Genomic DNA, 23,300 nt, shown 5'->3' on the forward strand with positions numbered 1-23,300 from the left:
GTGCACAACTTGTATAGGGGTGTACGTTGGGGTCAAGTTACTAATAACTACAAAGTGACATTTATCTTCTGTAATTTTTGGCTTTTGCTCTGGACTTGGTTCGAGATGTCGGGGCTCTTCAGTTTGAGTACTTGCGGTGGCATAAGATGTATTTTTCTTCAATATCCCTTTTTTAGTTGGTATATTAGATAGATTTTTTGTAAGACTGCTCATTTGATTTGACATTTCACCGATATTTGAAGAGAGCCTTTCTAATCCCAACTTAATCTCAGTTGAATTTGTGTCTTGGATTTCAACCTTGATAGTTTCATCTGAAGAAGAGCCGAAAAAAACTGACGATATATTAAAAATGTCGTGTTCCATCTGCCTTACAGATTTTAAAACCTTCTCAGGATTCAGCAGGTTGTTTAGTTTGTGGATCTCGTCAATTTTTTTCGTAAGATAGTCCAGTTTGCCGTCATTTTTAGTTAATAGGTCATAAGTCTCGATGAAAACAGGCAAATTGTCATTTAGTTTTTTAGTAACTTGAATTAAGGCCTCAAAGTTCTCTAAAGGTATTTGATTTTTTGATAAATTTGTAATTTTGTCATTTAAATAATTTAAACTTGGAGAGTCACATACGGTACAAAAGAATCTAAGGTGAGAAGACTTTTGGTCCAATAGGGCTTTAGTGATGGTCTCGTTTAATTTTGTACATTTCATACAGAAGTTTCTTTGGCAATCTCTATTACATCTTAACTGGTTGTATTTATCCGAGTCAGAATATTGTGTAAGACAATGTTCACAAGTGTACGTCATTTTCAAGGTTAGATGTGCAAAATTTTCAAGGTTAGATATGTCCAATTCAGAACGTTTTCAGACCTATCGGTCCATCATCAGTGAATGTGCATACTTGCTAAATAGCCCCAGAACCAAACAATGGTTGAATTTAAAATTCAACCATTGTTTGGTTCTGGGGCTATTTAGCAAGTATGCACATTCACTGATGATGGACCGATAGGTCTGAAAACGTTCTGAATTGGACATATTTTATTCAATCCATTGGGAATTTAAAATTCAACCATTGTTTGGGTCTGGGGCTATTTAGCAAGTATGCACATTCACTGATGATGGACCGATAGGTCTGAAAACGTTCTGAATTGGACATATTTTATTCAATCCATTGGGATTTTTTAAGTTTTAATAAATATACCAATTTACATAGAAGTGGTTTTACTTCTTGTTAGAGTTTTTTAACTATATGGTATACAGCCAACCTAGGGAACTTCCCTTTTAGTTTAAATGAAGAGTACAGGAAAAAAACAAGGAATGTCACTTTTTCATTAATTTTGAATTTTCTCGCCATGTGGTAGCAAAAACTGAGTACTATTGACTAGGCTATCGATTTAGGACAATAAACAGAAAGATCAGTCTATTAGCGCAGTCACTTAAGGTTTTCACTTCTGATTTCGTTGAATCTCCATCGATTTTCATGAAAATTGGTGAGTAGTTAGAGAATCCCTCAAGGAACAAAGGTGATATGATGTTAACTTCCGCTTTTACCCTTGGGGTGGATGGCACCCCTTCTTGTGGGTTAAAATTATTTTATTAAAACAATACCATTAAAATTAAAGATAATAAAAAATTAGGTACAATCGTTACTTAAAAATTTAACTAATGTTAAATGAAAGTGAGTTATGGGTAATTGAATGTATATTTTTTTTGTCGAGTACTCAAATCTAAGTACATATTCAAGCTTAAATAAAGAGAAAACGATGCACTTTATAAAATATACCTACTTTACACTTTTATCAAAGTTCTTCGGATTTCCAATCAAACGAGCTCCAGGAGAAGTTAATAGCATTAAATTAAGCAAGTTATGATGAAAATAAGAAAACCCTTTCCCATTTTTTAGGAAAAAATTAAAAATTAAACATATGCCATTTCCACAAAAATTAAAATTTATAGTAATCCTTACAAGAATTTCTTCATATTAGCATAAGTAATAATTTTAAAAATTTTGTCCGCTTTAGGGTGCACATTTTTATAGAAAAGACATAATTTAATTTTTTTTTTAAAATTACCGTAATTTTCATTTTCTTTTGATAATAACTCCAAAAATACTCAATATACGTAAAAAATGATACATAACTAAATTTCAGTTTTATCATGAGGATCAAGTTAGCTAAACACCTATCACAAATCGATTCGAAAGTAGGTGGATAATTTGCCGCTAATTAGTCGTTAATTAGTTGTGAAAATACCGATTTTGTCGTTTCTTTTTTTTTTATTTTTTTAGGTGCTTTGCTAACTTGATATAAAGTTAGCAAAGCACACCTCCGAAAAATGACTTTAGAGCGTTCGTAGGAGAATCGGAATAGGATTAGTTTTTGCCGCTAATTAGTTGTGAAAAAATTAATTTTCTAAATTAATTTTTTTTTTGTTTTTTTGGGTGCTTTGCTAACTTGATATAAAGTTGGCAAAGCACGCTTCCATAAAATGATTTTAGGGATTTCGTAAAAGAATGAAAATAGAATGAGAATTTGCCGCTAATTAGTCGCTAATTAGTTGTGAAGAAATGAATTTTCTAAATTAATTTTTTTTTTGTTTTTTTGGGTGCTTTGCTAACTCGATATAAAGTTGGCGAAGCACGCCGCTATAAAATGATTTCAGAGTTTTCGTAAGGGAATGAGAATAAAATGAGAATTTGCCGCTAATTAGTCGCTAATTATTTGTGAAGGAATTTTATTCAGAAAATTTTTTTTTTTTTGTTTTTCACGGTGCTCCGCTTACTCGATATAAAGTTGGCAAAGCACGACTCCATACAATCATTTTAGGGTTTCCGTAGAAGAATAGCAATGGAATAAGAATTCTTTGCTAATTAGTCGTGCATTAGTTGTGAGAATACCAATTTTGTCGTTTTTTCGTTTTTGACGGTTCTTTGCTGACTTGATATAAAGTTCGCAAAGCATGCATCCATAAAATGATTTAGGTTTTTTTTAAGAAGCATGGAAATAGGATCAGAATTTGCCGCTAATTAGTCGCTAATTAGTTGTGAAGAAATTAATTTTCTAAATTAATTTTTTTTTGTTTTTTCGGGTTCTTTGCTAACTTGATATAAAGTTGGCAAGCACACCTCCGAAAAATCATTTTAGGGTTTTCGTAGAAGAATAGGAATAGAAAAAAAATTTGCCGCTAATTAGTCGTGAATTAGTTGTGAGAATACCGATTTTGTCGTTTATTTTTTATTTTTTATTTTTAGGTGCTTTGCTAACTTGATATAAGGTTAGCAAAGCACACCTGCAAAAAATGACTTTCGAGCGTTCGTAGAAGAATGGGAATAGAATGAGAATTTGCCGCTAATTAGTCGCTAATTAGTTCTGAAAAAAATAATTTTTTTAATTAATTTTTTTTTGTTTTCTTGGGTGTTTTGCTAACTTGATATAAAGTTGGCAAAGCACGCCTCAATCAAATGATTTAAGGGTTTTCGTAAAAAAATGAGAATAGAATGAGAATTTGCCGCTAATTAGTCGCTAATTAGTTGTGAAAAAATGAATTTTCTAAATGAATTTTTTTTTCGTTTTTTTTTATGCTTTGCTAACTTGATATAAAGTTGGCAAAGCACGCCCCCATAAAATGATTTTATGGGTTTCGTAAAAGAATGAAAATATAATATGAATTTGCCGCTAATTAGTCGCTACTTAGTTGTGAAGAAATGAATTTTCTAAATTAATTTTTTTTTTGTTTTTTTTGGGTGCTTCGCTAACTTGATATAAAGTTGGCGAAGCACGCCTCCCTAAAATGATTTTAGTGTTTTCGTAAAAGAATGAAAATAGAATCAGAATTTGCCGCTAATTAATCGCTAATTAGTTGTGAAGGTATTTCATCCATAAATTCTGTTTTTTTTTTGGTTTTTACGGTGCTTCGCTTACTCAACATTAAGTAGGCAAAGCACGCATCTTTAAAATGATTTAAGTTTTTTCGTAAAAGCATGGAAATAGGATGAGAATTTGTCGCTTATTAGTCGCTAATTAGTTGTGGACGAATTTTTTTAGCAATTTTTTTGATATTATTTTTGTTGTTTCAGGTGCTCCGCTAACTCGATGTAAAGTTAGTAAAGTACACGTTCAAAAAATGACTTCAGAGCGTTCGTAGGAGAATGGGAATAGGATTAGTTTTTGCCGCTAATTAGTCGCTAATTAGTGGTGAAAAAATTAAAAAAAAAATAATTAAAAAAATTAATTTCTTTACAATTAATTAGCGACTAATTAGCGGCAAATTCTCATTCTATTCCCATTCTTCTACGAACGCTCGAAAGTCATTTTTTGGAGTTGTGCTTTGCTAACCTTATATCAATTTAGCAGAGAACCTAAAAAAATAAAAAAAAATAAATAAACGACAAAATCGGTATTCTTACAACTTATTCACGACTAATTAGCGGCAAATTTTTTTTCTATTTCCATTCTTTTACGATAACCCTAAAATGATTTTTCGGAGGTGTGCTTGCCAACTTTGTATCAAGTTAACAAAGCACCCAAAAAAACAAAAACAAAATTAATTTAGAAAATCAATTTGTTCACAACTAATTGGCGACTAATTAGCGGCAAATTCTGATCCTATTTTCATGCTACTACAAAAAAACCTAAATCATTTTATGGATGCGTGCTTTGCGAACTTTATATCAAGTCAGCAAAGAACCGTCAAAAACAAAAAAACGACAAAATTGGTGTGTTCACAACTAATGCACGACTAATTAGCAAAGAATTCTTATTCCATTGCTATTCTTCTCCGGAAACCCTAGAATGATTGTATGGAGTCGTGCTTTGCCAACTTTATATCGAGTAAGCGGAGCACCGTGAAAAACAAAAACAAAAATTTTTTGTGAATAAAATTCCTTTACAAATAATTAGCGACTAATTAGCGGCAAATTCTCATTTTATTCTCATTCCCTTACGAAAACTCTGAAATCATTTTATAGCGGCGTGCTTCGCCAACTTTATATCGAGTTAGCAAAGCACCCAAAAAAACAAAAAAAAATTAATTTAGAAAATTCATTTCTTCACAACTAATTAGCGACTAATTAGCGGCAAATTCTCATTCTATTTTCATTCTTTTACGAAATCCCTAAAATCATTTTATGGAAGCGTGCTTTGCCAACTTTATATCAAGTTAGCAAAGCACCCAAAAAAACAAAAAAATAATTAATTTAGAAAATTAATTTTTTCACAACTAATTAGCGACTAATTAGCGGCAAAAACTAATCCTATTCCGATTCTCCTACGAACGCTCTAAAGTCATTTTTCGGAGGTGTGCTTTGCTAACTTTATATCAAGTTAGCAAAGCACCTAAAAAAATAAAAAAAAAGAAACAACAAAATCGGTATTTTCACAACTAATTAACGACTAATTAGCGGCAAATTATCCACCTACTTTGGAACTGATTTGTGATAGGTGTTTAGCTAACTTGATGCTCATAATTTTATCTGTACCAAATATTTTATCGTTTTTAATTTTTTTTCTAGTTTAAAAAATAACCGAGATAGAAACGTTTAAAGCTTAAATTTGGCTGCGAGAACCATGTAACCGGGGTCATTTAACCTTTTATTAAAAAAAGTAAGAGGTTTAAAAGGATAAATTTAACGTAGTTAAATAGCCCTTGGAATTAGCTTTCAAATAGTATTTAAGTTAACCTCAAATCTTAAAAATTGACGGAGTTGTTAAAAAAAACAACAACATTTTTTGGAAAATTTTTTAAAAGATTAATTTCGAAACATTTTTGGAGCATAAATTTTAATACTCACAACTTCTTGGGGGACTCATTTGATATATATTTTTAAGTACTTTGACAAATATGTTTAATAAGTTTATGTTATAAAATGCATCATTTTCTCGTTATTTAAGCTTGAATACTTAGATTTGGGTACTCGCCGAAAGAAATATACATTCAATTACCTATACCACTTTTCGTTAGCATTAAAACATTTTTCTAGTAATGAGTTTATTTATTTTTTTATTAGTTTCATTTTTGGTAAAAATAACTATTTTGTAAAATTTATAGTTTTTGAGTTATTTATGAAAAATCGGTTAAAAACATGCATTTTGCTCACGAAAAATTAAAATCTTCGATGTTTAGTAACTCAAAAAGTTTTGATTTATTTCAATAACTCTATATAACAAATTTTGCTTAGAATTTGTCCCTCTATCGAATTATGGGGATATTTTTATTAATAAATTTTCACCACTGAGAAGGGGTGGCATCCACCCCCAAGGTAAAAGCGCAATTTGGCCCTTTGTCCCTTGAGATATCCTCTAACCACTCACCAATTTTTATACAAATCGATGAAGGTTCAACGAAATCGGAGGTAATAGCTCATATCCACCTTCAGTGACTGCACTGTATTATATAAATTTTCTAAGAATTTGTATCCAGGCGAAGGACCAGGTTTGTCCGCACGCCACTGAACAAAAACAAGGAATGTTAGCAGTTTTTTGGTGCATTATTAGATTAATAAGTTAATATAGATTCATATTACATTCAGTTTATAAAATAAGAATTGCTAGAATTTGACGAAGAATCTCCTAAGTAGTTTTTAGATATCACAATAATTCAACCTTTATTGGTGTTTATATCAATATGTATAAAATGTGACTTTCCTTGTTTTTCCCCTGTACTCTTCAAATTATAGTCGTATAGTCGATATGTAATAGGTAAATAATGGGTAAATACCTAAATCATTTATTTTCCGATTATAGCGCCATCTATCAACAAATGGAATAAATGTTATAAATGTGTATGTATGACGGACGTACATTTTTTTAGCGTAACAAATTAATGCTATCTGCTAGACTAATTTTTGTATTTTACACGATACAATACCTTTACAGCTGAATGACAAACTGAATCTCATAATCATAGTTAAAATTTCCAGTTTTATTTACCTTTTATTTAATTTATTTTTATGTTTTATTGCTTTAACTTCCTAATATTAATAGTTTACACGTACGCCTATTTTATTTAGTCTTTATTATTTAATTTATTTACAATGCACAATAATTTACATAATGATTTATGAGTTAACTATTATTATATCGTTCAGCGCACCAATACGACGGGGGTTGGAGGGTTTCGGAAAATAGTCGGGATATATTTAACTCACCTCTTATATCTTGTTGTTGTTTATTATTCCCCGTTCAACGCACCGAGAATAATAATCAAACTAGGCTTTCCGTTCCGTCTTTTATACTGTTAGACACGGTAAAAAACACGTTTTGCTTAATACATTGGCGTACTATAGACGATAAAATTATATTATCGTCACGCCTTTTACAACTCCTAGTTGCATAATAGTGGCAAGAGACGGCTTTCGCTTCGCACAAGTATCCATGCTGATTACAACAGACTAGTGCTTGGCTTCGGTGTCTGTAAATATTTCTTCCACCATATTTCGGACAACTCTCCTATCCAATTTTCAGCATTTTAGCTTTGGCATGGCTAATTTTTGCCGCTGGATTCCAGTTCATAATAATAATAATAGTCTCCCGTTTTATGCCGCTCACGTGGTTTTGGGAGTATAGCAGGGTAGTCTGCTATATCTAGGGCCTACGGTATACAAGGAAGGTAACAGGGCCAGTGCTAGGCTTCAACCGCCTATTATTACCCCTGATTTTACCCAAGGTACTCAGTTTATTCAGGCTGAGTCGACCTGGGGCCTATAAACATTTTTAAAAATGTCTAGTTGTTCTTGCCGGCGCGTAGGATTTGAACTCCGGACCACCGGCACGCGAGCCAAGCACACTACCACTTAGCAACGCCGGCCTACTTCCAGTTCATGCTATATATAAAGTAGGGCTTCCCATGCATCTTGGTAGGTAGATTGGTCATGGGCAGTGTCTTTTGTTACCATAATATAGAAAAGGTAACGTGATGCTACTTGGAGTTTCAAAGCTTTTTCGAAAGCTGATCGTTGGCATTGATGTTCTGCAACTGGACCAAATATCCTTCGAAAGACGGATGCCAACCCTTTTGCGTCCTTAATACTGGTCCGGATGGTATAAGCCAGTGAGTAGTCTTCCTGAAAGTGTGAGTTATAAACTTCTTTCTGTTGAGAGATTCCTTTTTTGGGAAAACTGTGGCAAGTATTTTATAATTATTTCATTGATTTGCATTTTTATCGCGACATGCAACATAGAATAGAATAAAATAGAAATATGCTTTATTGCCACTGAAAATTTTTACAATTTTATGGACAAAGCTTACATACAGTCAAAAGAAAAACATAATATAAATAACAAATAACAACTACAATTTTTACTAAAATTAGATAAATCGTCAATAATATACAGTATAAGGTATAAAAGCCAAGACAAAAACAATTAATTGCAAAATATATATAAATTGCAAATTGAACATAGAACAAATAAAATAAAATAGGTACAACATAAGGAACTGACAAGTTTATGCTACTGCGTATGGAACCCAATTTTCTTAGTTATTCATTAAGAAATTCTTCTATTGAGTAATATGGTCTTTTGGATAGATAAGCTTTTGTCATTTTACGGAACTTAGGGAAAGATGTTGCAGATTTAAGTTGTAACGGAAGATGATTGTACAGTTTCTTTGCGGAATATAATATAGATTTCTTTACTAACTCAGTGGATAGAATCATGGAATGGATGTTGCAGATTTAAGTTGTAACGGAAGATGATTGTACAGTTTCTTTGCGGAATATAATATAGATTTCTTTACTAACTCAGTGGATGGAATCGGTAAATAAATATCAAAGATTGAATTTCTGGTGGAGTAAAGATGATTGGGCCTTGATGGAAAGACATGAAGGTGTTTACGAATTAAACAAACCGTTTCTAGAATACATAAAGATGGAAGTGTTAAAATTTCGTGATCTCTGAAGTAACTTCTGCAACGTGTAGATCTTCTGAGGCCAAACAAATATCTTATTGCTCTTTTTTGCAATCTAAAAATGACATCAAATTGAGCAGCTGTACTAGAACCCCAAAAAGGAAGACCATATCGAAGATGAGACTCGAACAACGAAAAATATGTTATTTTAGAAGATGCTAAATTGAGTTCCCTTGAGACAGATCGTATTGCATAGCAAGCTGAGGCGAGTTTCTTACTTAACGAATCGATATGAAGGGACCATTTGAGGTTGCTGTCTAAAAAAATACCAAGAAATTTTACAGAATCAACGGTACTGATCTGGCTGTTATTAAGAGGCAAAGGTTGAAGAGCTCCTTTATAGGATAATGCTACTGTGTTATTTACGTTAAGAGAGAGTAAATTAGAGTCAGATAAGATCTTTATCGTCAGTAGATCCGAAGTTATAGTTTCATGAAGAGATGCAATAGTTGAGTTGCTCCAAGTGATACTGGTATCATCAGCAAAAAGAAAAATTTTCCCATTGATTTTTAAGCTAGTGATGTCATTTATAAAGATAAGGAACAGTATAGGACCCAATACTCAACCTTGTGGTACTCCACATACGATGTTTTTGAGACTAGAGTCAGTATCATTTGCTCTAACTAGTTGTTTCCGATTATTCAAGTAGGATTGGAACCAATTCAAAGAAATACCTCGAATTCCATAGAAATTTAGGTTTGTAATCAAGATGTCGTGATTTACACAATCAAAAGCTTTGGCATAGTCGCAGAAAACAGTGGCAGTATAAAGATTATTGTTTAGTGCTTGGTAAACCTCATGTAGTACAGAAAACATGGCATCAGTGGTACATTTATTTGTTAAAAAGCCGAATGATTTTGTGATAAAATGTTGTTATTAACGATAAAGGACATAAGTCGAGTTTTAATGAGTCTCTCAATAATTTTGGAGAGTACCGGTAGTAAGGGAATAGGTCTATAATTGCAGGCATCAGATTTTTCGCCACCCTTATAAAGAGGAATAATAATGGCTGTCTTTAGGCACTCTGGAAATTTACCTTTTTCGAAGGAATCATTAATTAGTGAGAGGAGGATTTCCAACACATTTTCTGTGAGATTAGAGAAAATTTTTATAGATAGTCCATCAGTACTACAGGATGATTTGCTTTTGATACTATTGATTGTTTGGATCAGTTCAGAGTTATCGACTGGTCGTAAAAAGAATGAATTCGAGACCTGTCTTGAATTAGGAAGATAGGAAATGGGATCTTGTTGCAGCAAAATTGTTGATGTTATATTTTTACTCACATTAACGAAGTAGTCGTTTAGACTTTCAGGATTTGGAAGGGAAAATGATTGAGCTGTGTGAGTTTTATTTCGAAGATCGTTTATTATAGACCAAGTTTCTTTTGCAACACTTTTAGAGCTTCCCAGACGATTTTGATAATAGGCTTCTTTAGCTGACCTGACAAGTTTTAGATATGTTGTCCTGTACTTCATGATATATTCAGTGACAGCAACATTGCTAGTAAATTTCTTGATGTATAGTAGTGAACGCATATTCTTAGCTGATATGCGAATACCTTTCGTAACCCAAGGTTTCCGATGTTTTGGCTTAATAGGAATTAAAGGAAATGCCTTATTGAAGATGTGGAGAAGCTTATCTAGAAAAACACTGAAATTATAGTCCACGTCTATAGAAAGAAATTGCCACTCAGAAGTTAAGCATAAATTTTGGAATTTACGAAAATTCTGGGCGGAAAAAATCCTACCTAAACGTCGGGTTTTTGAGGAGGGTTTGCTGAAGATGTTAAACTTCGTATACACTGCTTCATGATCAGATAGTCCCGCATTAATAACTGTAGAGCAGACATCAAGGGGTGAGAAATCTGAGACAATATAATCGATTATGGTAGATGTAGTTTTTGTAATCCTTGTAGCAGTCCTAACACATTTAGATAATCTCACTCAGCTAAATTTGTAATTTTGTTTTCACCCAATTTTGAAAATATGGGAAATCGTAGAATTACCCACGTCCGTCTGACCTCCGTTTTTCCGTCCGTAAACACAACTTCTCCGTCATTATACTAAGTCTTCTTCTTGTTTAGGGCCGTGTCTGTATTCAGACGTCGGCCGTCATCATGTTTACAATTTTCTGAAATCTCTCTCTATCGGCTGCTGCGCGAAATAATTCTTCTACTGTACAGCCACACGATTGTCTAATATCACGCAGCCATGAAAATTTCTTTCGACCAATCCATCTCTTTCCCTCCACTTTTCCTTGTATTATAAGGCGAAGCAGATGGTATTTAGGTCCTCTAATTATATGGCCGAAGTATTCTGTTTTTTTTTTCTCTTTATGATGCTTATGAGCAGACGTTCTGAATTAAGCATTTGAAGAACATCTTCATTGGAAGTGTGCGAAACCCACGATATCTTTAGGATTCGTCGATAGCACCACAATTCGAATGCTTCTATTTTGTTTAGGATTGTGGTCTTTAACGTCCATGTCTCACAACCATACAATAGGATAGACCACACAAAACATTTCAGCACCTCCTTTAGAATATTTATCGACAGGTTTCTGTTGTATAAACTGGTTTCGATCGATATTTCGATCCTAGTTATTATCTCTTCATCAGAGTCACAATTTACATTTAACCAGCTGCCAAGGTACTTGAAATGATTTACCCGTTCTAACTTCTCTCCATCAAGAGAAATCTGACCTTGATCTATATTAATCTTTCCAACTGCCATCCACTTTGTTTTTGAAATGTTGATTTTAAGGCCTCCCCGATAACTTGCTTCACTGAGTAGATTTAGTAGTGTCTGAAGATCTTGTAAATTTTCAGCAAGAATGGCTGTATCGTCAGCGTATCTAATATTGTTGATTACTTCTCCGCCTTACTCCCTCTTGTCTGTCATCCAAAGCCTCTCTAAAGATTTCTTCAGAGTACAGATTAAAAAGGGTGGGTGATAAAACACAACCTTGTCGTACTCCACGTTTTATCGGCAGTTTTTCAGTACGACTGTCTCCAATTTGGATAGAGGCTACTTGATTGTAATATAAGTATTTCAGCAGTCTTATATCGTAGTGGTCAAGTCCTGCTGCCTGCAGGCGATCGAAAAGTGTGTCATGCTTTACTCGGTCGAATGCCTTCTCGAAGTCGATGAAACAAACATAAACGTTCTTTCGGAATTCACAACTTTTTTGTAATAGAACGCGCATACAAAATAGTAGGTAGAATGAAAAAAATGAGGTGTTGAACGAAAGCTTATAACCAAAGGATGACACTAAAGGTGAGAAATCTGATTTAGGACTTCCGGTTATAGAAGTGCAACCGGTAGTACTGTTTTAAAGCCACCGGAATAGTACAAGCGATAAATTATTCGACAGGCCTTAGCAAAGATGGTATTAAAGAAGAGCAATTTGAACTGGAACTTTCGGTTTTAGGGTTTCAACCAGAAGTATTGTTTTAATTTCACCGAAATAGTATAAGCGATATATTATTCGACGTGGCTTGAGAAGAAATGTACACCTGTAGATTTCATATCATTTGCGGTTAAAAATTTTAACCGGAAGTGCCTTATAATAGTCGCAAAAATAGTACATGTGACATATCAATCGAAGCGTATTGAAAAACTGAGCTTCAGTTTTTAGTTCCGGTGTTGAATCATTTTCGTTTAACCTTTAACTACACGCGCTGGCGTATTTTGTACGCCAGATATAGGAATTCTACTGCAAATATATTTAAAAATTTAATTTTTGAACTTGTTTATCTACCTAACCTATCACTGAAATGTGCTTTAAAATTGGTTTTAGTTTCGTTATAATCGGCGTTCTGGAAAGATCGTAATTTACATTTTACCTAGTATTTGTTGTTTCCGGCGGTGGGCAATATACGCCACGATTATAATAATATAAGTGGTTAAGTACATCTTTCAATTGTTTTTAAGTCTTTATGACACAAAATATATTTTTCCGCAAATCGCCAGGAAATTTTGACATTCCTGTCAAAATTTTTTGAAGAAAAAGTCAGGACTTTCTTACTGTAAGGAAATGTCATTTCCTTACTGTAAGGAAATGATATTTCCGTACAGTTGTTAGTGTTCTACATAAATGATAGAAAACACATTGTCAAGTTTGACAATTCAACCTCAATACGTTTCCATAGTAACCCAAGTAATTTTATTAGGAATTTCAAAGAACCATTTATTTGGGAATAAAATTATCGCGTTTTTTTTTTAATCAATCAATATCTGTCGAATTTTAAACGATTTGCGGAAAAATAGTATGTTTACCTCGTAGGAAAAGCCACATTCCTGGACTCTGTGTTGCTAAGTCTCGGCTTGCGCCTCGACTTAGCAATCTTCACAGTCGTCCAGGAATGTTAAGCTTTTCCTACCCGGTAAACAATGTACTATTTCTTTATAAACAATACTTTTTCTCATGTAAAAAATCACATTTCAAAAAAAAATTTATTAGTAATTTTATTTATTATGGAATCAGATTCCAGTTATAAATTCCAATTGTCTTACTGAGAAGAAACACCAAGTATTCGCTGATGCCGAATAGGGTTTATAACAAACAACTAATTCTATTTTTCCAAAAAAAAATAAACAAATCCGCTGTTTTTAAGTTTATTTTCTTGTGGCGTATAAAGTACGCCACGCGTGTAGTTACGTTATAATTTGATGCGCGGGTAGTTAAAGGTTAAACAATTATGGCCTAAAATTTAATAAAAATTATTCAAAATTAGTGAAATCATTTATCAATTGACGCAAAGTTACACGAAGAGTTCAAATATCGACTTCCGGTCCTACTTTCGATCACCTTGGGTGAAAATCTAGGACTTACCAAGTCCAATTACTAGTTTTACATATACACAGTATTATATATTATGTATAACAGTTTTTAATACTAGTGGCTATGGCTATGTATACTAATTTTCATGAAATTTTCATTCGCAGCCTACAGATCTAATCCTTTGGAAGCATGTAGAAATTTAGTTGGAACCAGCAAGCCATCTTTATGTTTTGTGGATTCATCTACAGCATATTATTATCCTAGAAGTTGTAGTGAGATCCTCCAAAGTGGTGAGTAAATTTATGAGCTATTAAATATATGTAAAGTCAGTTCAATCCATATTTTCAATCTTCTTATCCAATGATCAAACGGAAGGCAGCTGTTTCAAAAATTAATTTTGTCATAAGGTCACACCAGGAATTCATTAATAATGTAGGCATATACTATTTTATTATTTTACTTGGTGGGATAGCCAGAATATACCACAGGCGGCTCTAAAGATGCTGAAAAGCAGAAACCATGGTCAGCCGATGGTGATGGCCCCCGAATCGAATTAAACCTAAAGCTATCTTTCCTTATTTTATTTGCTCATGTTTGAGCACTAATAATGCAGAATTCTGTTGGAATTTCATCTAGATAAGCGAGCAGATGATAATAGTACATTGTTTACCGGGTAGGAAAAGCTTAACATTCCTGGACGACTGTGAAGATTGCTAAGTCGAGGCGCAAGCCGAGACTTAGCAACACAGAGTCCAGGAATGTGGCTTTTCCTACGAGGTAAACATACTATTTTTCCGCAAATCGTTTAAAATTCGACAGATATTGATTGATTTAAAAAAAACGCGATAATTTTATTCCCAAATAAATGGTGCTTTGAAATTCCTAATAAAATTACTTGGGTTACTATGGAAACGTATTGAGGTTGAATTGTCAAACTTGACGCTTATAAATTTAATTGCTGGTGTTCTCGAAAGTAAAATGATAAGTGATGATGAAATTTCCATTCCTGGGACTCCTCCAGAGCTGGTTGAGGCAGTGAATACTGCTTCATTAGAATTATTGCCAAAGAAATCAAGAGAAAAGTACGAAAATGCATACAGACCTTTTATGGATTATCGCATGAGTAAAAATACGAGTTCTTTCTCAGAAAATGTTGTAATGGCATACTTCCTAGTATATACCTAATGCATACATAAGCAATGTGTTTTCTATCATTTATGTAGAACACTAACAACTGTACGGAAATATCATTTCCTTACAGTAAGGAAATGACATTTCCTTACAGTAAGGAAGTCCTGACTTTTTCTTCAAGAAATTTTGACAGGAATGTCAAAATTTCCTGGCGATTTGCGGAAAATGTATATTGTAGAGTGTCCTATTGTGTACTATTTATCGGCCTGTATGCTTTATAAATTTATACAGTGATGAGCGCACTAATAAAATAGCGTAAAAAATAATGGAAAACATATTATTCAATTGTAAGATAAAAAGACATGACTAGTAGAGTTGTAAAATTTAGCGATAATAACATATAAATTGACATTATATTGATTTTTTCCCACCTTTAGACGTATCAGAGGAATATGTCAACTAAAACTGTCACTGTGAAAGTGGCATTTCTCAAACTCGTCCGATACGTCTAAAGGTGGTAAACAATCAATATAATGTCAATCTATATGTTACTATCGCTAAATTTAACACCTCCACTAGGCTCATCCGTTTTTATCTCACAAATTAGTATGTTTTCCATCTTTTGTGTTATTTTGCGCTCTGTGGTTATTAGTGCGCTCATCGCTGTATATAATGTCCTTGGATAACCGTTACTTGTATAATAGCTTAAATTATTAATTCAGTTAATTAGTATGATTATTTTTTCACTAACTATTACTTCAGTAATTACAATAATTTATATAATATACAATATAAAACTGAGAATCGAGAAAAGAGAAAAAGTGATAAAGTGATTTTTTTATTTAATAAAATACTGTTACCGTAGAAGGCTTAGATAAATTTTGAACGTCTTTAATAACAAAGCACTTGGATCACAGAATATATCCTGGTGTATTATCTGCTTGAATCTTTCATAAATAATAAACAATAAATAACTTTTTATTAATTTCACATCTTAAATCAATTATTTATCAAACACACTATCAATATTATTTATAAAACAACTCAAAATGTTCCTGAAGCCGTGTCAAATATTTAGTAGCCTTGTTTGCCACTGTTTTTTCACCACAATCTGTTCTACTGAGTGCGTTGTATGTCAAAGTTAGCGAATGTTGGATTTGGAAAATATTACCATGGATAATGGACATGTGTTCATTTTTTCGAATCCTGAAAAAATTAATAAAAACGCAGAATGAAAGACTACAACATTATGACCGATGATGGCCGAAAGTCCCTTAAAATTAATAAAGTTTCTTTTGAATGAGATATTTGAAATTAAAAATCACACTAAATTTTCGTTTTCTTTTCACCCCTGTAACTTATTAAAATAAACATTATAGAAGTCTTTAGGGACTTTCGGCCCTCGGTAACAACGTAATCTTTCATTCTGCGTTTAAATTTTTCAAAAATATTTAGTTTTCTCAGGATTTGAAAAAAATGAATGCATGTATAAAGCATTGGAGCCGAAATTTTGCGCTTATCCCCTTGTCAATTTAAATTATCGTTTCAGGTTTTAATAGATCTGGAATATATGCAATTAAACCCAGGGGTAACAAAGAACCCATCGAAGTTCTTTGCGACATGGATATTCAAGGCGGAGGATGGACAACCGTTCAGAGAAGGTTCAATGGACGTGAAGATTTTTACCAACCGTGGAGAGCTTATAAGTTTGGCTTTGGAACTTTAAATGGAGAGTTCTGGCTGGGATTACAGAACATTTATCAGATGACAGGTAAGAACAGGTATAAAATGGTAATAAATCTGGATCCCTCGTACCAAAAAAGTTGATTAATAGCAAGCTGGAAATTTTTTTAAAGCTTAAAGGTGTCTAGTCGGACAAACTTTGATGTATGGGAATACTGTAACAGGGGAAGTTTAATTTGTGGAACGTGATTTTAATTTTGGAACGCCTCTTCGTGACAAGTTTATGATTGTGAAAACTTGAAGGCTGTTTTTAAGTTTATTCAACAGCAAACTTTATATTGAGGCATCTAAAAGCCAAGGGGTAAAAGTACAATTTTGGTCGAGTTGGAGATAAGTACAGTAATAGATAGTCAATACCCACTTTAATGTTGTGGTAAAAGGATACAAGTGAATTTAAAACTAATAGTGACATCTATGATTACTTCACTTAACTCCTGAATATAGTTTGTTTATCATTTGGCAGCCATTGGATATGAGTACGCTTATATCCCTTGGACTCCAAACAACCAAACACGTGTTAGATATCTCATTTGGCAGCCAAATCGTTAACACTTTTTAGATTAGTGGTACAATGTATTCGACATTAATTACATCACATTTTAGTTAAGCCGGTTGACAAGATCCAAGTTTAATTGGATGTCGTAATCATAATCATAATCCATAATGCTTTCTCAGCATCGTATAACCCAATGAATCTAACGCTTTTCCTTTCAGACAATTTTTATTCGTACTTACATCTCATTCTCGATTTTCCGACAACGACGCCATTTTAATGACACTACTTGGATCCAAAGAAGTTGGCCAGCGTCCTAGTTATCTTGAATAGAACCTGTTAATACAAGACTTGTATACACGATAAATGTCAAAAAGAAATTCTTACACCAACCAGATACAAAAAGAAACAATGGATGACGGAGGAAATCTTAGATTTAATGGAACAAAGACGTCAGCATAAAAACAAAGATAATCAGATGTACAAAAATGTGGATAAACAAATAAAATCCAAAATTAAACAGGCTAAAGAACATTGGTTAAAAGAACTATGCGCAGAAATAGAAGAACACCAGAAAAGACATGATAATTTTAACACACATAAAAAAATTAAGGAATTAACGCAGATCAACAGAAAAAGAAAACCGGGAATACTAAAAGATACAGATGGGAAACTTGTGTTGAGTACTAACGAAAAATTAAAGAGATGGACAGAATACATAAATGAATTGTTCAAAGACAATAGAACAGAGCAGATGGAAGTCGAAGTAGAAGATGATACGGTTTTGAAGATATTAAAAGAAGAAATTAAATCGGCATTAAAAAACAGCAAAAATGGTAAAGCAGTAGGTCCAGACCAAATCCCAGTAGAAAGCTTAAAATGTATAAATGATGAAACCTTAGACATTATCGTAGACTTGTTTAACACAGTGTACAAAACAGGAAACATACCAAAACAATGGTTACTCTCAACCTTTTGTGCTATCCCTAAAAATACAAACGCTAAAGATTGCAGTGAATACAGAACAATATCATTAATAAGATTACACACATCTGTTCATACATGTTCATACAGAACAATATCACATTCTCAAATTATTCTTGAAAATAATACATGGTCGTATAAACAAAAAACTAGAAGAAGGAATAGATGATAGTCAGTTTGCTTTCAGAAACTGACTAGGAACCAGAGAGGCGTTATTTGCTTTTAATGTGTTAGCTCAAAGATGCATGGACATGAATGTGGATGTGCATGTTTGTTACGTTGATTTTGAGAAGGCTTTTGACAAAGTAAGACATGAAAAATTAGTCCAAATTCTAAAGACAAAAAACATAGACAAAAGGGACTTACGAATAATAACAAACCTTTACTGGCATCAAAGAGCACAAATTGTAATAGATAACGAACCCAGTCCACAAATTGAAATCAGGAGAGGAGTTCGGCAGGGATGTATTATGTCTCCATTACTCTTTAATGCATATAGTGAAGCCATTTTTGAAGAAGCATTGCTATCTCAAAGTGAAGGAATAATAATTAACGGAAGATCTATTAACAACATAAGATATGCAGATGACACCGTGATTATAGCAAGCTCTGCTGAACAACTCCAACTACTACTGAAAAAAACAAACAATTTCTGTAAAGAATATGGACTAAAAATGAATATAAAAAAGACCAAATACATGATAATAACTAAAAAAACAAACATACAAACAAGCATAGATTTGGGAAATGTACCGATAGAAAGGGTTGATAAATACAAATACCTAGGAACCTGGATTTCAGAGAAAAATGATCAAACAACAGAAATAAGGACCAGGATAGAAATAGCAAGAAATGCGTTTGTAAAAATGAAAACAGTTCTCTGCAACAAATACCTTAGCTTAGAACTGAGAGCAAGAGCTTTGAGATGCTACGTGTTCTCGATACTACAATATGGACTTGAAAGCTGGACATTAAAGCAAGAACACATAAATAAGCTACAGTCATTTGAAATGTGGTGTTACAGAAGAATGCTTAGAATAGCATGGACACAGAGGAAAACGAACACGGAAGTACTGCGAGAAATGGGTAAAGAATGCGAAATAATAAACACAATAAAAATAAGAAAGTTACAATATCTGGGACACGTAATGAGGGGACCGCGATTTGAAATGCTAAGACTGATAATACAGGGAAAGATAAGAGGCGGAAGGAGTATAGCAAGAAGGAGAGTGTCATGGTTAAAGAATTTAAGGGACTGGTTTAGATGCAGTTCTATAGAACTCTTTAGAGCAGCGGTGGATAGAGTAAAGATAGTGATGATGATATCCAACCTCCGATTAGGAGACGGCACTTGAAGAAGAAGATACAAGTATACATGTATACATTGTATACTTGTATACCTTTGGACAAGTACACTTAGTGTACTTGGACGAATAGGTGATACGGTCAAAGTAGCAAGGTATATGCTGTATGTCCCTCCCATCCATCACAACAGAATCAGAATCATTTACAGAAATTTGCCTTACCAACAACGGGAAGAATTACAAATTACAGATCAAGGCTTTCTGGATAATATTCAGGAAGATACCGACTAACCAGACAACTGCTTCGAAAGCGATGATGAATATTTAAGTTTACTTTTAGTGTGTTTTCTACTTTTTGCATTTTATATGCCAATTTTTTACTTTTTTATCCAAAAATTCTTTGTTTTGTTAATCACATTATATTTGAATAATGAAGATATAAGTACAGTCCAAGTATTTAATTGGAAGACAGTGGGTATAAGTGCTGTTTCTTATTCTAAACTGTCTTATAAAATGCCGTTTTTTTTAATTGAATAATAATTGTACTGTTATATAAAAGTTTTTGAACTTAAAAAGACCAGCCAATCACTAAATATTTTGAAAAACAAATGGTAGAATTTAGGAAAGGTTAAACTTCAAACTTGATTTTCTCAAAACTCTACACGCCTTATATAATATATGAAAAAATGTTTGACCGACAAATATGTTGGGCATTTTAATAAGTTCGACACGTGGAACATGTCAAATGACAGGAATTATGTTCGTGATACGTAGCAGTCTGATTTTTGCATGAGAGTTTAATGAAAGGGTAGCAAATCAATTTGAAGTTCTGTCCGACAAAACACATGGGACATTTTCGTAGTCTGATGTTCGAAACCTGTAACCTGTTCCACAATTAAAACTTTCCCTGTTCCAGTGTTCCCGTACATCAAAGTTTGTCCGACTAGATACCTTTAAGCTATTAACAAATTTTCAGCTTGCTATTAATAAACTTTTTTTTGGTACGCGGAATCCAGGCCTGATTTCATCGTAACTAATAACGGAATTCAATAAGAAAAGAGTTTCTAGTGGGCACTTTAAAGTAATTATCCAGGGTGTTTTATTAATAATTTTAACTGTTGATTCATGGGCTCAAAATATTAAGGATTAACCCAAAACACTTAAATAAAATGTAACTTCTTACTGAATTACACGGTGTTTTATTTGACAATTTAAAATTATTTGTATCCACTATATCCACTATCCACTATCCATATCTTTGCCATACTTGGCAGCAAGTATAGGTATTATACACGGAATACTATAATACATATGGAAAAAGATTGACCCTTCCCAAATTTTACCCCACTGGCGGAATTGCTATTTTAGCTCAATTTTTCGTTTCTACAATACTTTATAATATGTAAATAATGAATCTCGGAAAATTGTTCGAATGTAATTTGTTCGAAGAAATTTATTCGACGGAAATTTGTTCGAATGTTATTTGTTCGAAAAGAAATTTGTTAGAATATAAATTTGTTCGAACAAATTTAATTCGAATAAAATTCCGGATACCGTTTTTAAGAATACCTCGAATCTATTTTAGAATTCCTCGAATAATTTATTTATAAAATAAAATTCCTACCTGTCTAATTGCAATAGCGATATTAGGAGGACATCCCTAAAGGGCCAAATTTTACCTGAGAGGAGGAGACCTAACCCTGCGGTCCTAACCCAACTTGCGGGTATTAGAGTGAGAGAGGTATTTTGGTATGTGGCCTTTTTGGGTAACCCCGGATATTAGAGATTACCTAAGTCATTAAGTATTAATCACGTAGACCATTCCCTAGAATAATTTATTTATAAAATAAAATTCCTACCTGTCTAATTGCAATAGCGATATTAGGAGGACATCCCTAAAGGGCCAAATTTTACCTGAGAGGAGGAGACCTAACCCTGCGGTCCTAACCCAACTTGCGGGTATTAGAGTGAGAGAGGTATTTTGGTATGTGGCCTTTTTGGGTAACCCCGGATATTAGAGATTACCTAAGTCATTAAGTATTAATCACGTAGACCATTCCCTAGATACGAATTCCTCGAATAATTTATTTTCGAACCAATTTCCTTTCGAACTACTTTCTTTCGAACAACTTTCTGTTCGAACAATATTATATTCGAACAAATTTCCGTCGAATAAATTTCTTCGAACAAATTTCATTCGAACAAAATTCCGGATACGGTAAATAATAAACTTTTTCTTCGTAACGATAAAGTCATTGTTTTTCGACATATTTGAAGTTAAAAATAAAATAATTATGTCGGTATTTTTAGGTCGTAAGATTGCATTTATTATGCAAATGAATTTTTATTCGCTATTAAGCAAATACATAGTGTTATTTTTCTACAACCGTGTTAAAAATGTAATTTTTAGCACTCCATACGAGCGTTAAAAATGCTGCTTTAAGGCACTAATGCTTAAACATTTTTAAGGCACTGTAGTTCGTATTGACCTTATAGGCAATTTTGATGTAATGTCAAAAAAATATAAAAATGGAATGTCAGTCAAGTTCAAGTAAAAGCATTTGTAGATATGTCCTGTAATTACGTTTCTAGAAAAAATATTGTATGATATGCGTGTTAAAAAGTACATTTTTAAGGCACTCATGTGAATTGCAGAACTCCCTTCGCTCATTCTGCAAACTTTCACATGCGTGCCTTAAACGTGTACTTTTAACATTTACATATATCATAAATAACTATTATTGAAATTTTTTAAAACGAATAGATGCATTCAACATGTAAAAACAAATTGGTGTTCTAAAAGGACCCCTTTTATATGATCTAAATAAAATAACAATTGTAATAAAACAAAAACATCAAAAAAACACATTTTAACTAAATCTTTAATGTATGTGTGAAATGTATCTATTGGTTTTAACAAATTTCAATAAATAAATATTTAAATTTCAATGAAAAAATTCATTTGCGTAATAAATGCAATCTTATGTAATAAATGCAAACCCAAAAACACCGACATAATTATTAATGCCTACATTAATGGAAATAACTGTGCCGCTTTAATTTTAACTTCAATATCTCGAAGAAAAATGCTTTTTGACCAGGACTAATCTGCAAAAAACGTGTATTTTTGGATGTGAGAGGTGGAATTTGGATTTTTGCAGATAAAGTTAGGTGACACCTTCAGTAACAATAATTGACTTATGCTCCTTCTCAAATATGCCCAGAACATTAATAAAAAAATTAAAATAATATTTAAAAATTTCGAAAAACATCGATTTTTTCTCGTTCTTTGCTTATAACTTTAAAACGGTTCATTTTGGAACAAAAGAAATAAAATAAAGATAATTGAATTTTGTATGATATACGACTGGTCAAAAATGTCTTAAGGCATTATCTTTTCTGCAATATCGCAATAAATACAAAATAAGGGGGCAAAATACGCCTGTTGTTATTCAATGTTTCTTAACCACTTTGGTGGCACTTAGAACCTTAGTAATTCGCTTAGAAAATTCTTATAACTTACTTAAAGGGTCTACAAAATTTCAATAAAATCGACCTAATAGATTTTGCATAATAAATTTGCAATATAAATGTTTTTAAAAAAGTTCAGATTTTTTAAAATCTTTCTGAACAAAAGTAGGCCAGTTAGAAGTTGGCTATTTTTTTACATATAAAGATGTGCTCTACCTATCTAATACACTTTACAGAATTAAAATCGGATTATTTAAGGGGCCTCAGCAATGTTTTAAAATTATAAACAATTTTTTGGCTTATAAAAATATAGTTTTGTTTAATAATAAAAAAATTAATTTTTAGCAATGCAAATAATTAAAATCGGTATAAGTTGACTTAAATTTTCAAATGCTGTCAGCAGAATTGTTATTTTATTTTTTAATCAAATTTATTCTCGTTAAAAAATTGCAATTTTTCGATTTTTTGTATGTTCCACCGCGTTTATCTCGAAA

General features: G+C 32.7%; 1 protein-coding gene across 2 annotated transcripts in view; it reads left to right on the forward strand.

Moving 5' to 3' along the window:
• Positions 1 to 23,300, forward strand: part of LOC114348623 (microfibril-associated glycoprotein 4-like) — a 106,486-nt gene that overhangs the window by 14,073 nt on the left and 69,113 nt on the right. The window contains exons 3-4 of one of the 2 annotated variants that reach the window (XM_028299144.2): positions 13,845 to 13,970; positions 16,361 to 16,582. The exons of the other annotated variant lie outside the window; for it this stretch is intronic. Of the exons in view, the coding sequence (XP_028154945.2) occupies positions 13,845 to 13,970; positions 16,361 to 16,582 (348 nt within the window). The remainder of the gene's footprint in view (positions 1 to 13,844; positions 13,971 to 16,360; positions 16,583 to 23,300) is intronic. 2 annotated transcript variants of the gene reach the window in all.

This window comes from Diabrotica virgifera, chromosome 7, assembly GCF_917563875.1.
Source record: "Diabrotica virgifera virgifera chromosome 7, PGI_DIABVI_V3a".
In the NCBI taxonomy this organism is placed as follows: Eukaryota; Metazoa; Arthropoda; class Insecta; order Coleoptera; family Chrysomelidae; genus Diabrotica; species Diabrotica virgifera.